The sequence below is a fragment of the Xenopus tropicalis genome, chromosome 1 (genome assembly GCF_000004195.4).
Source record: "Xenopus tropicalis strain Nigerian chromosome 1, UCB_Xtro_10.0, whole genome shotgun sequence".
NCBI lineage: Eukaryota > Metazoa > Chordata > Amphibia > Anura > Pipidae > Xenopus > Xenopus tropicalis.
The window spans coordinates 75,114,747-75,133,668 of NC_030677.2; the positions used below are offsets into that span (position 1 = coordinate 75,114,747).

At 36.0% G+C, this 18,922-nt stretch overlaps 1 protein-coding gene across 2 annotated transcripts in view; it reads left to right on the top strand.

Annotated features, from left to right (window-relative positions):
* The window catches only part of stpg2 (sperm-tail PG-rich repeat containing 2), a 288,336-nt gene that overhangs the window by 29,766 nt on the left and 239,648 nt on the right, over window positions 1–18,922 (top strand). For both annotated transcript variants that reach the window (XM_031903151.1, XM_002936738.5), the window contains exons 6-7: window positions 4,891–5,006; window positions 14,712–14,823. In XM_031903151.1, the coding sequence (XP_031759011.1) occupies window positions 4,891–5,006; window positions 14,712–14,823 (228 nt within the window). The remainder of the gene's footprint in view (window positions 1–4,890; window positions 5,007–14,711; window positions 14,824–18,922) is intronic.

Sequence of the window (18,922 nt, forward strand, 5' to 3'; positions counted from 1 at the left end):
TGAAAGAATGGTCTAGTTATTGATTGGTAATTGCTTTGCTTGTCTCCTTCATCTGACCTATAGGACCTTCGCTCAAGGTTTAGTGTAGAAGTGGGCTTTTTTATTGACCAGGAAAAAGCCTGCCACAAGAACAATGAAGCTCTGCATATTTTACAGAGGTGAACTGATAATGCACTGAAAGATAAATTGCAGTATTATTGTTTAACATATATTAATACTCATCTCAGGATTCTCCTGCCACCAGGATGGTAGCGAATGTGAAGCAGTGTGTTCTGGTCAGTCACTTGAGGTTTGCTAATAATCGGTGTCTTTATCAAACTGACTAGAATTTCACATAACTGAAAACAAAAAAAAAATGGTGCTTTATTTTATTTACTTTAGCTTTTTTTTCAGAAAAAGTGTTGTTATCTTTTTAGATCCAACAGCTTTGAAACTCAGGTCTTGTGATCTTTAATGTACGCACACAGTATTTTCACTCCTTAATAATAGATGTGTTATTGCAACAGGTGCACTCTGTACTGTAGCTTTTATTTTGTGACTTCACTCTTTGAAATGAATTCCACATGGAACATAGTATAGTGTTTGTTACAGAGCACACGTTCATCTATCTGGCCTTTTGAGGAAGGTATTCAGGAGATCGCTTTGAAGTGGGCTCCACTGATATCCTTGTAGACTACTTTGATACATTAACATTTCAAGCACAGGTTCACTCAATTCATTACAATTATGCTTGAACGCTCACTTTCCCTTGGGGCATTAGTGATGTTTAGCATTGTTGAGTTAAAAATGAAATTCTGGAATGCAATATAACATGAACGTTAACTGAGCTCAACTGGGCTGCAACCTTTCAGTGCAACACTTTGCCCTCAGTATAATGTAAGCTCTTTAGGGCAGGTCCCCTTTTGCCTCTTGTAATCTGTATGTTCAATGTATACATCTATGGTTGGTGCTTTATTAATAAATAGTAATAATTGCATTACATGCAATAATTGCATTAGACCATACTTGCAACAGTTGTGTCTATTTAAGATCTATTTAATTCATAAATTACTCTATATTTGTGGAATTAGGGTAATGGTTTTCAAAAATGCTGGCAATTATAATTTAAGCACGTTTTCGCAAAACTTTCAAGAAGAAACTTTCACTGCATCTTTTGTGATGGTGAGACTGATCTGGGGCTTTCCCTTAAAGGAGAACTAACCGCCTCCAGGTACAGAAGCCCCTTCACTGCTCTGTATCGACCCCCCTCAACCCTACCTTCTTTATAGTCTATAACTTTGAAAAGTGGCCCGAGCTAAAAAAAAGCAGAGCAGTGCAGCAGCGTACCTCGGCACCATTCATTAGAAAATGTTTTGGGTCTTACCGTCGACACGGACTCTGCTTTAACATGTTTAGTTGAAACTGATTTCCGGCTAGCCCAGACTGTGCATGCTCAAGCAGGGTCTGTATCGGCAGAGAGATCTGAAACATTTTCAAATGAACGGATGGTGCCTAGGTATGCTGCTGCACTGCTCTGCTTTTTTAGCTTGGGTTTTTCTATAGGGACTTTTTTCAAAGTTACTGTATAAGCTACGTGAGAAGTTCTCCTTTAATTGTGAAAAACTGAACAGAGAGCAGTTTACTGGGGGAAGTAAGCAGAAGTAACACTGTTCCTGGTGTATGGTGAATCTTGGGTTCCACTTGTGATTTTGCTCATTTATCTGACTGGTGAAAGTCTAAATCAGTGCCATTGTTGTGTAGCTTATTGAGCTACATATTCAGTAAGTTTGCCCTTTGGATTGAATCTGTATGTTTTCTGTACTACAGTGTTAAATGAGGATATACTGTGGGGCCTATTTATCAAAGTACGATCTCTTCTGAATACAAAAAAAAACATATTTTTTCTAAGTTTTCATACTGGGAGTAATCTTTGTGACTTCTTCGTTAATTTGTGTGACTTTTTCGTATTTTGCGACAAAAAACACGACAATTTGTGTGACAAAATTGTATTTGTCGCGCCTAGAGCAAAAGTTTCGGATTCATTCAAGCTTCAGTATCGTGACTATCCTTTAGCCAGGTTTGAGCTGCAGAGTGCCATTGAGTCCTATGGGAGGCTTCCAAAAACATACACAGAAGGATCAAAGTCAGAAAGGTTTTCCCGCCGTTTACCATTGTTTGGATATGAAAATTTTGTGACTTTCGGATCGCCAATACGATATTATCGTGACGAATACGATTTTTTCGCAAGCATTTTCGTGACATTTCTGACATTTTCCAGACTATCTAATCCGAATTTTACCCATTTCGGGACTCGTAGTTTGATGAGTCAGCCCCTGATATGTTTGGAATGTTGTTTTTTTTTTTTCAAATCAAATTAAACATTACATTTTGAAAACAACTGAATTGGTTATAAAAACTCATTGTCCTAAAAGTTCTGAAAAGAATAAAGTGGAAATGTTGAAGCTTTAAATGAAATATTTAAATTTTACTCTATTTGTAGTATTCCTTTATGCTAAAAGGTTGCTTTTTTTTACAGCATAGGAAATAAATTTTTCTCTGCAATTTGGGTAAATCCCAATGTGCACAGCAAACATTACGGTTTCTTTCAGACCTGTAAGTGATTGTTCGAAAGCTGCTAGCCTTCTGACACTGATATACGAGCAACTACTGGAAACATGCTGTGAGCTACCTGTGTGCGGCTGCACTGGGAAGCAGTCCATTAATGCCTAAATGAATGCACTCCAACACTTTGAATTTTTTTTTACTGAATGTATTTCCATATTTAATTGTGAAGTCAGAGGGAAAAAAAGTCGCAAAGCACCTCATCATCCATTTCATTGTCACCAGGAGTGGCGATTAGTAATTCTTCTCCGAGTCATATTACAATGTTCACTTAAAATAATGCAGCTCCTTGCTGAGTTTGCTTCAGTTGAGCCATTTTTTATTTGGTAATGACTTACCAAGTTGACAGTGACCTTGAAATAGATATTGTCAACACTTCTTGGTACAAAGAGTGCCATAATTTAGAGTTATTAATAGAGTATCATTTTGTTCTTCTGTCTACGTCAGTATTGTTAAAAGCCTTTTTAATTCAGTTACAAATGTAATTTTTTTCCCCACCTGAGTAATGATCATTACGTAAGTTCATGAGTTAAGTACCAGTCAATTTATATTATTTTAATGCACTGATTTCAGCATACTGTATATATGACTTCAATGTCATGACTAAAACAACTTTTTTCATTCCAAGACCTAGAAGGAAATGGATAGGTATTTACTGTTTCTATAGCTATCATTAATGCAAAATCAGACTGTTTAGATATTAGTGCATTGTGTATATAAGATGTTTGTATAATTTGCACACACCATTGTAGATAGTTAAGGATTAAATAAATAATTGTAATTTGAAAAGGAAATCACAGCATTTATAAGGTTTCATGATGGTGACGGTAGCTGGATTTGGGACAGGAGTACCACTGACTCAGAAAGCAAATGTTCGAATTTGTTGCTGAATTCCAGTAATTTGTCTGTCTTGAATGTCTAGATATGACCCATTAGACATTATAAAATGCATATTTGTATAAAAGATTTTACCTCCAAATGACATGCTATTTTGCTTTCGAAAACTGCTCTTTTCAGTTTTATTACCTTGCAATTATTATAAATAGTTTGGTAGATAATATGATGTTGGCGTGGCGTATGCTGAAAATGCACTTAGAATTGGCATATGACTTTGATGAAAGAGAAAGAAGCAAGACAAACAGAGAAAAAAGGGCTGACCTTTTCATATGGCAACCTTATAATATACTTGAAATGTGTGAAGTTACTTGAAACATTTGTTTTCACCACTGGTTATATTCTGAAAATAAAATTATATGTTTCTGCAACAAATTTCAAAATGTTTAATCTGAGATATTTTGTCACACCACATCTCTGGTAAAGACAGTCTATTTATGATCTTTTCATCTATATACAGGCACGGAATCCAGTATCTGGAAACCTGTTATCTAGAAAACTATCTGAATTATAGGAAGGCCTTCTCCCATAGACTCCATTTTAATCAAATAATTCACATTTTTCCTTTTTCCCTGTAGTAATAAAACAGTAACTTGTACTTAATCCCAACTAAGACACAATTAATCCTTGTTTCAGGCAAAAAATGTAATAGAATTTATTTATTGTTTAAATGATTTTTTAGTAGATTTACTAAAAGTCTATAATTTCTCATTATTTTTAAATTTTAAAATTCAACTAAACTGATCTCCTCAAATGTCTTACATTTACTAAAAAAAATCCGATATGTGCCAGTAGAAGTCACAGCAACTGCGATTTTTTCCATTTATTGCTGCAATAAAATCAAAAATCTGAAACCTCAAAAGTTTCATGACAAAAGAAGGATCTTCAAGGGACCTCAGACATTGACTACATGATCTCTTCAGCTGGTGAATTGTCGTATTCAGATTATTAGCTGATTTAACGTAGTAACGTAGTAAATCTCAAATTGCGACTTTTAGCACTAAAAATCCAAATCAAGAAAAAAAACAAATCTGATGATTAGTAAATGGGCCCTCAAAGTTTGGTGCTCCAGATTACGTAAAGGTCCCTTATCCAGAAAAACCCAGGTCCAAACGATTCTGCATAACAGATCACATACCTGTACCTGTCTGTCCCCTACCCTGTAGTGCTAACGAGCAATAGCAAAAGACTTTAGTGCTGCAGTTGTATTTAGCTCAGGATAATGGGTTTGTAGCTTATGCCATAGAAACAACATTTTCCACTGACCTGGACATACTTGTTATGTAAAACATATGATTTACAGAATAGAAGATATGGCATGAATATCCATAGGCTTTTTTTCACATGTCCCCACTACTGACTAATTAATCCACAATTCTTAATTTTTTTTTTCAGAATGTGGCATATGCGACTTTGAAATATAAAGGTTCACACTTTGGAAAGTACACTGGCAAAAGGCTTGAATATCAGTGGCCTGAAGGTCCTGGGCCTGGTGAATATGAAATAGATCAGTGAGTATACACTATAGCTATTTTTTTATTTATTTGAAGTTTCGGGTTTTGTTAAAATGAAAATATTCATGCATTTTTCACATAACTCATTAATAAATATAACATATGCTAATTTCCTGAAGAGGAGCTTCTATGGGTATTTATCCTTTAGAGTTTAGTACTGCCGGATTTTATTGCAGAGTGAATTACAGTCTTGCATATAAGTCTTTATATAATGCATAATGGATCATGTAGCTTTCATAAAGAACTACACTAAGGGACTGGTGCCAGAAATTCAAACTAAACCGAGTCCTGGGATTGTTTCCTGCTTTGGAGCCAGAAAACACAATTATTAACAATGCCATGCGATGATCTACAAGTGTTTCAACATTGTCCATGATAATCTGGCCACTAAGGGTATTGTTTCATTGGAACCTTTGGGTGAAATTTGGTCTTCAGAGCAAAAATAATGATCCCATACATTACTACAGTTAATATTATTCAAAATAAACCACACTCATGGGCTTACAAATGATTTATAAGCATCACTGTACAATACAATGTTTTGGCTGGATCAGTTTTCAAGGGGATACTGCTGAAACATTGGATTGTACAATAAATCTTCTAAAGCATCTGTAAGCCCTGCAAGTGCAGTTTAATTTGGATTGGATGGTTGTTTCTGCTGAACAGCACCCAGGCGCGATGGCTCCTTGTTACGTGTGTGCCAACATTTTTTAATACATTACAGTAAATATTAATATGAGTTGCAGTAAGGCACTCTTTGCAATCAAATTAATATTTCATTTTGGAAGTTCAGAGAGTGTTTATACACCTTTTCTAAGTGAGCCCGAAGGAATGAGCTGATCTCGAAAGGGGGTCATTTTTTTGCCTTTAAAGCACCTAAGGTGAAATGTTTGGAACATAAATATCAACGTAGTCTCTTCCTTTGAAATAATATAGGAATTTTTATCCCTCTCCAGTGTTTTAAAACTCCACCTCATATTTCTAATATTTTTACTTCAACTTACCTTTTAGTTGTCCTACTAACATAGGCCACAGGGTGATTTGAAAAGATTGTTTGCATTATTTGTATTACAAGTCACACATTCCTTGATCTTGTTTCCAACCAATCTGATTAGATTTAAAAAAAAATCACTATTTTCTTACTTAATCCCTAATTTTATGGCACAAAGAATTATGGTTGCACTTCATAAAATCCCTGAAGATTTCCTAACAAAGTAAATAATTTTTATAAAAAGAAGATTTTAGGCCTCGGTATCGGCGGGGTAAGCTCAACGGTTATTTTTCACGAACTACCCCCTCGGGCTATTCACCCCGACTCTCCCTTGCAAAAAGGAAGTATGTCGACGGGTCAATGTCTACCAAAATAGTTACAGTTCCTAACTACTATGTTTATTATGTTTTATCTAACAGGTTCTTAGTTATAGTTATTTGGGGATACATAATTGTATTATATTCAACGCAGCCTTATCGTATTAGGAGGGAAGTACGGGTGGAGCAAAAGGGAGAGATTCTATCTCCGAGTAAGACACACCTTGCAGAAGCTAGGGTAATACACAGGTATTATGAGTCTGAAAATTATAACACATAATGTTCAGGGGTTCAACTCACCTATAAAAAGGAAAAAGGCATTTGCGTACTATGTTTCAACGCATGCGGATGTGTTACTTCTTCAAGAAACGCATTTTTCGAGAACCTCTTTCCCGAAATTCCTACATAAAAAATTTACAAAGGTTTTCATGGCTAACAGTGACACTAAAACGAAAGGGGTCGCTATTTGTTTTAGGACAGGACTGGCGGTACAAATTATGGATAAATATGAGGACCCGGAAGGCAGATTCGTAGCTCTTAAAGTGCAAATTAATAGTGTTAAACTTACACTAATATCATATTATGCCCCTAATACAGCTCAATTTAAATTTTTTGAGCAGCTGGTAGCTTTTGTATCTAACTGGGCGGAGGGAGAACTGCTGATGGGAGGAGACTCTAACGCAACGCTAGATAAATACTGGGATAGGCAAGCTATAGTGGGAAGGTGGGAAAATAAGCAAACTGTGCGGGTCCATGGGATGGGTTGATATATGGCGTGAAACACATCCGGGTGTTAAGCAATATACTCACTACTCAGCGCCTTGTAAACTCTATACTAGAATAGATCATATCTGGGTGTCTCAAGGGCTACTATCACTATCTCAATCCCCTAAAATATTGGTAACCCCCTGGTCAGATCACTCTCCGGTTTCCCACGCAATTAAAATACAAACTACCCCTAGAACATACACTAGATGGCGCATGAATGAAATTCTCATTAAAACACCAGCCTATTTCAAGCAAATAGAAACACTGCTTAAAGACTATTTTGTTAATAATGTGGGATCTATATCCTCTTATGCAACAGTTTGGGAGGCGCACAAAGCTGTGATAAGAGGTTATCTGATCCAACAGGGTGCTTATAGGAAGAAACTCCAAAACTCTGAAAGTGAGAGACTGACTAAAGTATTAGACCAACTGTTGGCGTCCCAATCTGCTAACCCCAAGATCGATCTCTCTAACCAAATTAATAAAACTAAAATAGAACTAGATCTGATATTTACCACTAAAGCCAAAAATGCACAACAATGGACGCAACAACGGCTATACTCTCATTCTAATAAGCCAACCAGAATGTTTGCAAGAAGATTGCGTAACAAACTTGATTATACCCCCATAGTCAGCCTTAAGACATCTACAGGACAACTTACTAACGCCCTTCCCAAAATCGTTCAAGAATTTTATCTGTTTTATAAGAAGTTATATGCATGCCCTAATAACATTTCTGAGTCTAGGCTTAAAGAATTTTTTAAGGATATAACGATTCCAAAACTTTCTATAACCTAAAAATCTCTTATGGAAAACGAAGTGACAGAAGACGAAATTAAATCAGCCATTAAAATGCTCCAGCTTTCAAAAGCCCCGGGCCCTGACGGGCTGACGGCCTTATATTATAAAAAGTTTTCCCACATCTTATCTGAGCACCTTAAGGTGCTATTTAATCAACTGCTAACAGGTGATAAGTTCCCACAACAAACCCTGACAGCCAACATAAGTCCTATCCCGAAACCCAATACGGACTTAACAGATTGCAAAAATTTTCGCCCAATCTCAGTGCTAAATATAGATATCAAGATCCTAGCTAAAGTGCTGGCGGAAAGGTTAAACAACATCCTGCCAAGCATAATTCATAGAGACCAGGTAGGCTTTATCCGTGGAAGGCAGGCAGGTGATACAATCAGGCGCCTAAGCATTCTATCAAATTGGGCTCTACAGACAAAAACTCCATCTATGTTTCTTAAGCTAGATATAAAGAAAGCATTTGATTCGGTCGCATGGCCATACTTATATGCTACTATACAAGAATGGGGGTTTGGTCCCAAATTTACCACATGGATAAAAGCCTTATATTGCAACCCGGTAGGCAGAATCACCATAGGCCCCCAAGCGTCGAATTCCTTCCCAATAGAAAGGGGTACACGACAAGGCTGCCCCCTATCCCCCTTGTTGTTTGACTTAATCATAGAGCCCTTAGCAATTGCTATCCGAAACGATCCAGATATTCATGGTCTTAATGTAGGCCCACAAAACCATCTACTTAGCTTATTTGCAGACGACATTACAGTCCTAGTAACACGCCCGCTCCAATCTCTGCCAAATTTATATAATCTCCTACAAAAATTTGGGACAATCTCAGGGCTAGTGGTTAACCCTACGAAAACAGAAGCTTTAAATATAAATCTCCCTCCGGAATCGCTCAAACTATTAACACTGAATTTTGAATTCCAATGGTGTAAAAAATATGTTACTATACTGGGCATAAGATTTACAGTTGAATACAACCAGTTATATCATGCCAATTATCCCTATACGTACAAGAAATTACAGAAAATGCTAGAGGATTGGAGCAAGTACCATATCTCATGGATAGGGAGGATAATAGCGGTGAAAATGACACTTTTGCCTAAATTACTCTATCTATTTAGATTGCTCCCTATAAAGATCAATGAAAAAGACCTGAAAATATTTGAGAAATATGTTTTATCTTTTATTTGGATGGCAAAGAAACCGAGAGTAAATAAATCAACACTGTATAGGAGACCTCTGGAAGGAGGATTGGGACTTCCTAACCTGAAAAAATATTATGTGGCTTCACAATTAGCTCAAATACCTACTATACATGCTCAATTATTCCCTCCACTGTGGGTTGACCTTGAGAATTATTTAACGTATCCATATACAGCTGAAGGTTTTTTTTGGTCCCCGGCGTCTTCTAGGCCATCAGCTATGAGCCCTTGTTTGAAACACACCCTTTTTATGTGGGACCGCTATGCCCCCGCATACAATTTAACCTCACCCAGTAGGCCAGCGGCCCCCATTATAGGTAACCCCTTATTTCCCCCAGGGCTCCAAGCAAAGGCCTTTACCTGGTGGACAACTAATAAATTTTTAAGGGTTAAAGATCTAATTTCAGTTAGAGGTCCATACCCTATGACATACCTAATCGAGAACTATAATCTCCCAAAGACAGAACACTATAGAGCACTACAGCTACTTCATTGGGCACAAAAGTGTTGGGGCTCGAGCCGCTCAGACCATGCCCCACCGACATTTTTTGAGAGATGGTGCTTGAATAATGCCCCCCCACTAAAAACTATATCTCTCCTATATCTCACCTTGGTCTCACCTAAAAGCCTCACGGATATCCTCTACATTAAACAATGGAGCAATGACTTGGGAGTAAGCCTTACAGATACACAATGGCCTCAACTATGGGAAAATCTCAAACACAGCTCCTCAAATACAATCATATCTGAAGCCGGATATAAGGTACTATTTAGGTGGTATCTAACCCCAGTTAGACTAGCGAGAATATATCATAACACAAACGATCGTTGTTTCAGAGGTTGTTCAGCCCCAGGTACGATGGGTCATATATGGTGGCACTGCCCCAAAGTGGTCAGATATTGGGTGAGAGTTTATAATTTAATTTTTTCTGTCCTGCATCTAAACTTACGTAAAAACCCATATGAAGCGCTAATGGGATTACCTTCGGTCAAAGTTCCTAAAAATAAGCAAAAGCTTTTGAATCATATGTTTTTAGCTGCAAGACAGACAATAGCAAAATCTTGGAAGTCCCTATCCATAAATTTCACCCTATTTAAAAATAAGGTTGACTGGATTTTTATCAATGAGAAACTCTCAAGTATAGATATGGACAGACTCAAAACGTTCCAGATAGTCTGGGAACCCTGGATAAAATATAGACACTATGACACATTACCCACTTACCTCCTTACAATATGAGTAAGGCAATAGTGACCATGGTTGAAAGAATGATCAAAGTTCTCCGCAATATTGTATCCCCATACCCTACATTAGTTATACAGTTATTGTTGTTATTTGTGCAGAATCAAACTGTAAATGATAAGGAATCTTAATACAGTCTTTAATGATTACCAAAAGTAATAATATCGTGGGAACTGTGGAAAATAAGATAAAGGGGCGATGCCCCATCAGAACCTATAAGTTTGTGTAAAAATGGGAAATACACGATAGATACAGTGATTTTTCATTATATAATTATTGATGCAACTATACTTGTAATAAACAATGCTTTTGTATGCACTGAAAATTTGAAAAAATAATGCTTTTGTATGCACTGAAAATTTGAAAAAATAAAAATATAAAAAAAAAAAAAAGAAGATTTTAGTCAGTCTATAATACCCACAGCTCCATCACCTAGGAATAAATATTTAACATTTGATTTTTCTTTGCACCCAAGAACATGCGGGAGATTATTTTTTTTATTTGGTGTTTTTGTCTACAGATATTTTTTCTTTATGTATAGTTTCTAATATATATGCATTTGTGAAATTAACTTACTGTTAGAGGCTTTATGACACAGACAATAGGAATTGTGTTCTGTTTATAGGGGCCAAAATGTCATAAAACTTTGTATGTATCATTCATATTTTTGAGCTTCTACATTCCAAAACAATTTTTCTTGATGTGCGTAATTTTTCACATTTCTTGAATTTTTTGGCGTTTAGCGAATTTTTTCAAAGTTTCGCAAATTTTACAAACATTAGCGAACATTCACGTTATAGTTTTGTATCATTGTGTCATTAGTGATGAGTGAATCTGTCCTGTTTTGGCGAATCATTCACAAAACTGTGGAAAAATTTGCAAAACAGCAAAAAAAAATACGAAATGGTGCTGCTGCTCCTATTTTTGATGTGACCACAAAAAATTTGCTAATCACATGGTTTCCTGTAAGACTTTTGTGATACATGAAACTCATGCAGTGTGTTTTGTTTGAAGGGGCCAAATTGTTAGTTGAGAAAATTGGCACGTAATATTGATATTTTGGAAAACGCTAAAAACCGCAAAGTTTTCTGGTTTTTATATTCTGGTATTATATCTTTGTACACAGGAGCGTGAGAGAGATTAAAGGGCGGCTATATAAAGGATGGAATTGAAAATTCTGCATTTTTTCTTGCAAGATTCCAAGCAATTTGCTGGATTTGTTAAAATGTATCAAAGATCATGTATAATAGCTTATCAAATTAATTTGATGGTTTCATTTGAATCTTCATAGATTCATTCATTTGAGAATGACTGTTCTCATGGTAAAAGCCATATATTGTGTTACAAAACTGTATGTACCCACAAATCCAGGAATATTTGGAAAGCTTATGATGTTGTTCTGAAAAAAAAATATACAAATTACTTAGGTAAATTAAAAGTTTGTGCTCTTGAAATGTTGTTAAAGGAGAAGGAAAGGTCAAAACTAAGTAAGCTTTATCAGAAAGGTCTATGTAAATACAGCCATAAGCACTCACAGAAAAGCTGCACTGAGTCCTCTATCAAAAGAAACACAGGATCTGACTTCCTGTCTCAGAAAAATCCTTCATTCCTGGGGCCAGAGTTTGCGGAGTTCTCTCCTCTCTCCTCTCTCTCCTCTCCTGCTCCCCCTCCCTTAATAATTCATAAAACTCACCCCACCCATAGGAATATGTGATGTGAGCTATAACGGCTAAATTGCAAACAAGAAGTACAGGAACTATGAACACCAAGCTAAAATGGCAGCTGCAATCAGAAAGCTTCTAGGGCTCTTTACTCAGGCATGATAAAGCTTTTGCTAGGTGGCACTAATGTGGCAAATCTATTGGCAATAAAATGCTGAAATGACTTTCCTTCTCTTTTAAAGGGACATTTTGTGCAAACATTATGGGAACATTAGCTGACATTGATTTTTAATTTTTCTGTCTTGTTGCCAAAGATGCTGTTGCCTTATCTGTCTATCACCTTTTTATTGTTTCTGAATATTCACTAATTCTTCCAAAAGAAGTGTCTAAAGTAATTTAGAACTGGGAGAAACAGATTGTGGTACCAGCTGGATTTCTTTTCTTGCATCCTTATTACTATTATCATTACCGTTTATTTATAAAGTGGAAACGTCTTTTTTTTTACAAGGCATATACAATGTGGATAAATTTGCATTCAATAACAAATGTACGCATGGAAATGAAGTGTTTAATTATTATTTGGAATAGATATACATTTGACTATGATGTCAACAGCATGTTAGGCTTAGAGGGCTATGTCTACTGCTGTCTTTGTGGATGATCAGGAAATATGACTTTATTTCCTGGTGCAAGCTTTTTTTAAATATTAAAAATTATGTCTACTTCCTGAATGAGCAGTTCTCAGCGGTGAAAGTGAAATAGGAGCTGCTACTTCAATCTCTGCATATGCCCCATGTACCATGATGTACCAAGAAGGGTCATCAGGAGATAGTATTTTCAGTAATGGTCGACTAAGGGGCCGATTTACTAATCCACGAACGGATCGAAAGCGTCCGAATGTGTTTTTTTCGTAATGATCGGTATTTCACGATTTTTTCGTCGTAAATTGTCGCGACTTTTTCGTAGCCGTTATGACTTGTGCGAATTGTCGCGACTTTTTCATAGTCGTGGTGAAAAAATTGGAAAGGTTTGCCCGCCGTTTACTAGCGCTCAATATGAAGTTGCGACCATTCGCACAAGTCGTAACGGCTAAGAAAAAGTCACGACAATTTGCGCAAGTCGTAACGGCTACGAAAAAGTCGCGACGGCGGCAAAAAAAAATATGAAAAAGTCGCAAAATGTTTGTTTCCAATACGATTTTTTCCCATTCGGGATTCGGATTTGTGGATTAATAAATCATTAATGTATATATGTGATCTGATGGAAATGTTAAATGAGTGTTAAATAAGTGGTAGATAAAAATGAATTCAAAGTATATTTTATGTTGCTTAGCTATTGGTATAGGCTCCAGTCATTAGATGTCACTGTTAGGTAGTCAGGAGAATTAACCTGGAGGGTTAAAGGAAGTGATTACTCCCTCACTCTCTTTGGTTGACAACTTATAATGCCAAGGGCCTGAGGACCAAAACCTAATTTAAAGGAGACATTGGATAAATGGAAAAATACCCTAATTTTGTAGGCAATTATGAATAATATATGGTGCTGGTTTCACTTTGAGCTAAACATTAATCCTATCTGTAAAAATGGCTCCTTTATTGGAGCTGCCTCTCTGTCCATTTTTCAAATGAAGGGTGGGCATGTCCTAATGGTCCCTGCCAGAAGCACAGTAGGAGGTGGAGAGCCAATCACAGCTCTGCAGTCACACAAGCAAAGGCAGGTCAGCCTATCTGCTGGTTCCAATCCTACAGTGCAGTGTACAGTGCAGTGTACTGTGAGCCGCCGGCTCCCCTGCACTGGTATATTCTTAATTTACATATGATATGTCTCCTTTAAAAGCCCAGATGAGAGTCTTACTAAACACATCTAGAGCATCAAGGCCTTGGCAACCAACAAAGGTGACTTTAAAAAGAACACGGTCAGCTATTTTTAGGGAATTTGACCTTGATGCTCCACCAAAAAAAGAAGGAAGGGACTAGTACACCAGCAGCCCTTCCCATTAACATAGTCAAGACTGTATATATAGGGCCAGATTCAGTTCAGTGAGAAAAAGTATTCTGATGATTTTTCACATGAAAACTCATGGACAAGATTCAGTTTAAAAAAATAAAATTTCTCTGAGTTCTAGGTTTTTCCCATAGACTTCAATAGAGTTTTTATTTGATAAAGAGGGAGGTAAGTTTTTCTCATGGAATTGAATCTGGTCCATAGTTTCTTACAAACTGGTAACCTATGTTTTGTGATTGGGTATGCCAAAAGGATATATTAAAAGCTGAATATATATCTATTTTAACTTTTGACTACTAGCCTATTCAATAGCTCCAGTGACCTCTTTGGATGGCATAATCATTTCATCATGATATAGTAAAAATGCAGCTCACTATATGTAAAAAGAACTGATCTAGAGTAAGAGATAGGAAAAAAAAGACTCACAGTTTACCAAACTGCTTATCAGTATTTTCACTTTTGTTCATACAGTATACCCAAAACACCGAACTAAGTTACTCTGTTGATTCAAGTATAAGTCAATTCCATTTGAATCCAATTCAATGTAAGCTGCAGAATAAGCGCAGAGCTCTCCATTAGTCAATAATGTGGCCCTTATTAGCTACTGTAAACATAAAGGGAAAGCCTTTCACAGTATTTGTTTAGATGTCTGTGCAATTTGAACAGCAGACTCATAAATCTTTCTTTGAACTTTCTAAAGGGAAAGTGCACTGCATTATGAGAATGTCAACTCTAAAATGGAAGACAAGAAGAAATATATGCCATTCATTCCCCGGTATCACGAAGTAATCGCATTACAGGAAGAAAAAAAGGTAAAGTCATTTTGGCTGCTCATAGTACTTAAATAAAATCATTTACTGTGAGAGTGGAACTTGTGAATTCAATGCCCTTATGATTAGAATGAAACCAAATGACTGAAACACACAATGTATTACTAAAGGAAGAAAAATAGTTTTTGAAAAAATAAAAAAGACCAGTCTTCAGCTTGCAGAAAACGGATTTTGTTGCTTTGTCTTATCAGGACAAATCAAAGGGAAACCTTAAATTAAATGGTTTTATCCTTACAAATGTAGTTACAGTAACTCAACCTTTTACTAAGGCACAGTTTACTTTATATAGCAGTACACAACACACACACACATATATAAATTCCTATCGCAACCGCCAATCAGAAAATGGGTTTGTATCCTGCAGGGCACTAGTTATCCTGTGTACTTCTGGATGTTCATAGTATGTATAGTGAAAAGCAATGAACGCACTGTAATTTCTTTTAAAATGTATTTCCGTTTTTGAACAAATACTATGACAGATTATCTGCAAATTGGCTTCATGGATGTATAGAAATTCAAAGTAATTTGTGTTTTTTGGACAGTATAAAATGATGCCCATGTGGCATGGTATAATTTTTTTCAATGTCATATGCATATTTGCCATGTGTTCTTTAAGTTCCCCAAAAAACATAGTACAGTTTTGTCATTCTTTAAAATCAAGCATTCAGTTTCTTGTGATAACTGATAAACACCAGTTGTTATTTTTTGAGAATTTTGTTTTTTAGAATGATGATTGATGGGATAAACAAATTTGCCAATGCCGTAATACACTGAATTGTAATATGATTAGTTAGAAAGTACCATCATGCAGCCTTTCCTTTTTTATAAACAAGCTTGTTTTTTGAAAAGGCCTTCAACAGACTTCTGCTGCATAAGAACCCGTAGTATTAGAACACTGTATAGTATTTAAAATTAAAAATGAGTTGATTGCTTTTCTTACATTCATTTTTTTTACTCTGCATGTTTTTTGGTAAGGAAAATGCCATAGGGATTAAGGAGATTAGAAGGTAGAATTACTGGTGTACACCAAATTGTAAGGCATCCTCCCAGTGATTCTAGTCTACATATGATTATAGTGATGCTAGTATTACATATGGATGTGCAGGTATAGGCTCTATTATTTAAAATGCTTGGGAGAATGTATCTTTCCATAATTTGGATCTCCAGCTAAAAATGATTTAAACACCAAATAAACCCAATAGGATTGTTTTGCCACCAATATGGATGTATGCAAACTTAGATAGATCAAGTGCAAGGTACTGTTTTATTATTACAGAGAAAAAGGAAATTGTTTTAAAAAAAAAAAAAAAAAAATAGAATTAGAGGTATAGGATCTGTTATTTGTTATCCAGAAAGCTCCAAATTACAGGAAGGCCATCTCCCATGGACTCTATTTCAATTATTTTTTTATTAGATTAGAGATCCAAATTACAGAAAGTCCCACCAAGCAGTCTGGATAACAGGTCCTATACCTGTATGCTGAAAATTGAGACTATGAGAGATGGCCTTTCAGTAATTCTAAGCTTTCTGGATAACGGGGTTCTAAATAATAGATCCCATAACTGTATATATCAATAAACATATAAATAACACCTGCACTCTCATGATTTATAGAAGATATACAAGGTCAACAAGGTGTTTGTATCTCAGTGTCAGCAGTACAGTCCCGTATTTTGTTTATTTTGTTTATTTAAAACCAGCAATATGCAATGCAAGTTGCACTAGTACTTGGGTAAAAACTAATTTCTAAATAACACTGATAATGTATATATAAAAAACAACAAAGGTTCTTACCCCCAAAACAGGTTTTATGTGCGGTGAAAGAAAATTTTTGGTTAATTCCCTTGTAGATGGTGATTTGTGTATTTACTGTTATGTGATTCTCAAGATTATTCTCATTCTTGAGACCCACAAATTGCTAGTTTGTTGATTCAGATGAGTAATTCTCTTTTTATGTGTGAAATAGCCTTTACTGGCGCTTTAATTTGACCAGCAGTCTTTTTATAATGCTTCAATAAATATTTGGTATAAATACCGGCAGGACATGGGAGGGGGGGTAGGAGAGGAGGGAGTCTTAGGCCCCCCCTTAAAATATTTGTTTTCAGGGGGGCCCAGCGCCACCAAGTTACACCACTGACTAATAGGTTGTCTAACATCTCATTTTAGCTACACACTATAGATTAGTGTGGCGTAGCAGGAAAGAATAAATGTCCCTGGATGGGATAGGTAAAGTTCTAATATGAAGCCAGTGAAGAGTTTTCTGTAGGACTAATTTTTTTATTCTTCTTTACCGACTACCTACAGTTACCTGTTTTATTTAACCTATAAAATACTATGTTTGAACATTCAGTTTGAGATACAATGCTTTAAAATCCCATCTATGTACTTTATTCCTGTGCAACATTTATAAAAGTTTTGAAATAGCATCTATCTCTAAAAATGTCACTAGGTGGCAGCAGATTTCTAGCTCAGTCTTAAACAAACCCAGTAAACTCTTGTTTTTTATTTTGAAACTGAGGGGAAGATGAAAAATATAATAACAATTTTAAAAACTTGACCATATTTATTCTGTTAATGAAGTTTATATGAGAAAATATTCTGAACTATTCAGCATGTAAGAGTCCTCTTTAACATTGACTGGATATCAGTTTCTCTTGCACATGCATTTGGACTGAATGAAATAGCATGGGATTTATTATAGAAGAATAGAAAATGTCCACTTTTCTGGAATGATACTGATTGTGACTAAGTGGGAAATATTGGACTTCCCTAAAAAAGGAGCAGCAATTGTTCTATATAGTTGTCACACCTAAAAATACGTTTAAGTGAGATACTGTATCAGTATTGGGGAATCATAGATGTGTCATATACTATTTGGGTGAGATGGGAATGAGAGAGCTAAATGCTCATTACAGTTGCTTTAATTAGTGATACAGGACACTGCTATAGGTGAGACAGGACAAAGCCACTTCATCTAGTATGTTCTATAAAGAAGATTCATTTGTAACTTCAGGTAGCACAGATGTTGTGGGGTTTGGGTTTCACCAGATGCCAATGTCTACCCTAACCGTGCCTATTTCTGTCTCCAAGTCATTTACCTCCTCTTTTTGTTGCAACCAAAAATGTTACAGTATGTGTCTTTTTTCATTTTAATACATGTTGGTTGTATGTATGTATATTTTTATTTATAAAGCGCTACTTATGTACGCAGCGCTGTACAGTTGAATACATTAATACAAACAGGGGGTTATTAAGATAATAATAGATAAATACAAAGTATAACAATAAATACAAGATACAGTTGCAATAAGTTAAGAGTCAAAGACACAAGAGGATGGAGGTCCCTGCCCTGTAGAGCTTACAATCTATATGGGAGGGTAAGTACAATCCATATGGGAGGGTTGTTTCTTTTTTACATAAATAATGTACAAGTAGGATGGTTTACATGGAGCAATGATTTCTCCAGGTTGCTGAAATAATACAATGAAGACAGCATAATGTGAATCAGGATTTGAATGTGCAAAGTTTAAAATGCACATTTGTGTATTTTAAAACATTTCATGTAAGAGTATTTTTTCCTTAATAATTTCATTAAACCGGTTGTACTGAACAGTAGTCTGGCAATGGTCTTCTGGAATATTGGGAAAGCTGCTCCCACTCACTTGTCAGGGGAAACACAGGGTCACTAAATGAATTGTTCCCAATTCTCATTATTGCCTGACTGCAGGTGAGGGAAGAGCCACCATTTTTAATCAAATTAAATGAATAATAATAATGTTTTAATAACTCTTTTCTCTAACAAGACTAAATTGTTTAATATTACTATATTAATAGGGGGCCAGAAGTTGTCACTGCGCTGGGCCTCTATGAATTTTTTTTTTTGCGGGGGGCCCAGTTTTTGTGCCACTAATCATAGAGCTGGGACAATGTGCAGTTGCTCCACAAGGGAGCATGGGGTGAGTAAAATATTTCTCTTTTGGGATAAGCAGTTTTTGAGAAGCAGTACAAACACTGAAGATAGTTTCTATAACATAAATCAGTTATACAGATTCGCAAACGGTTAAACAGCTTTATACAGAAC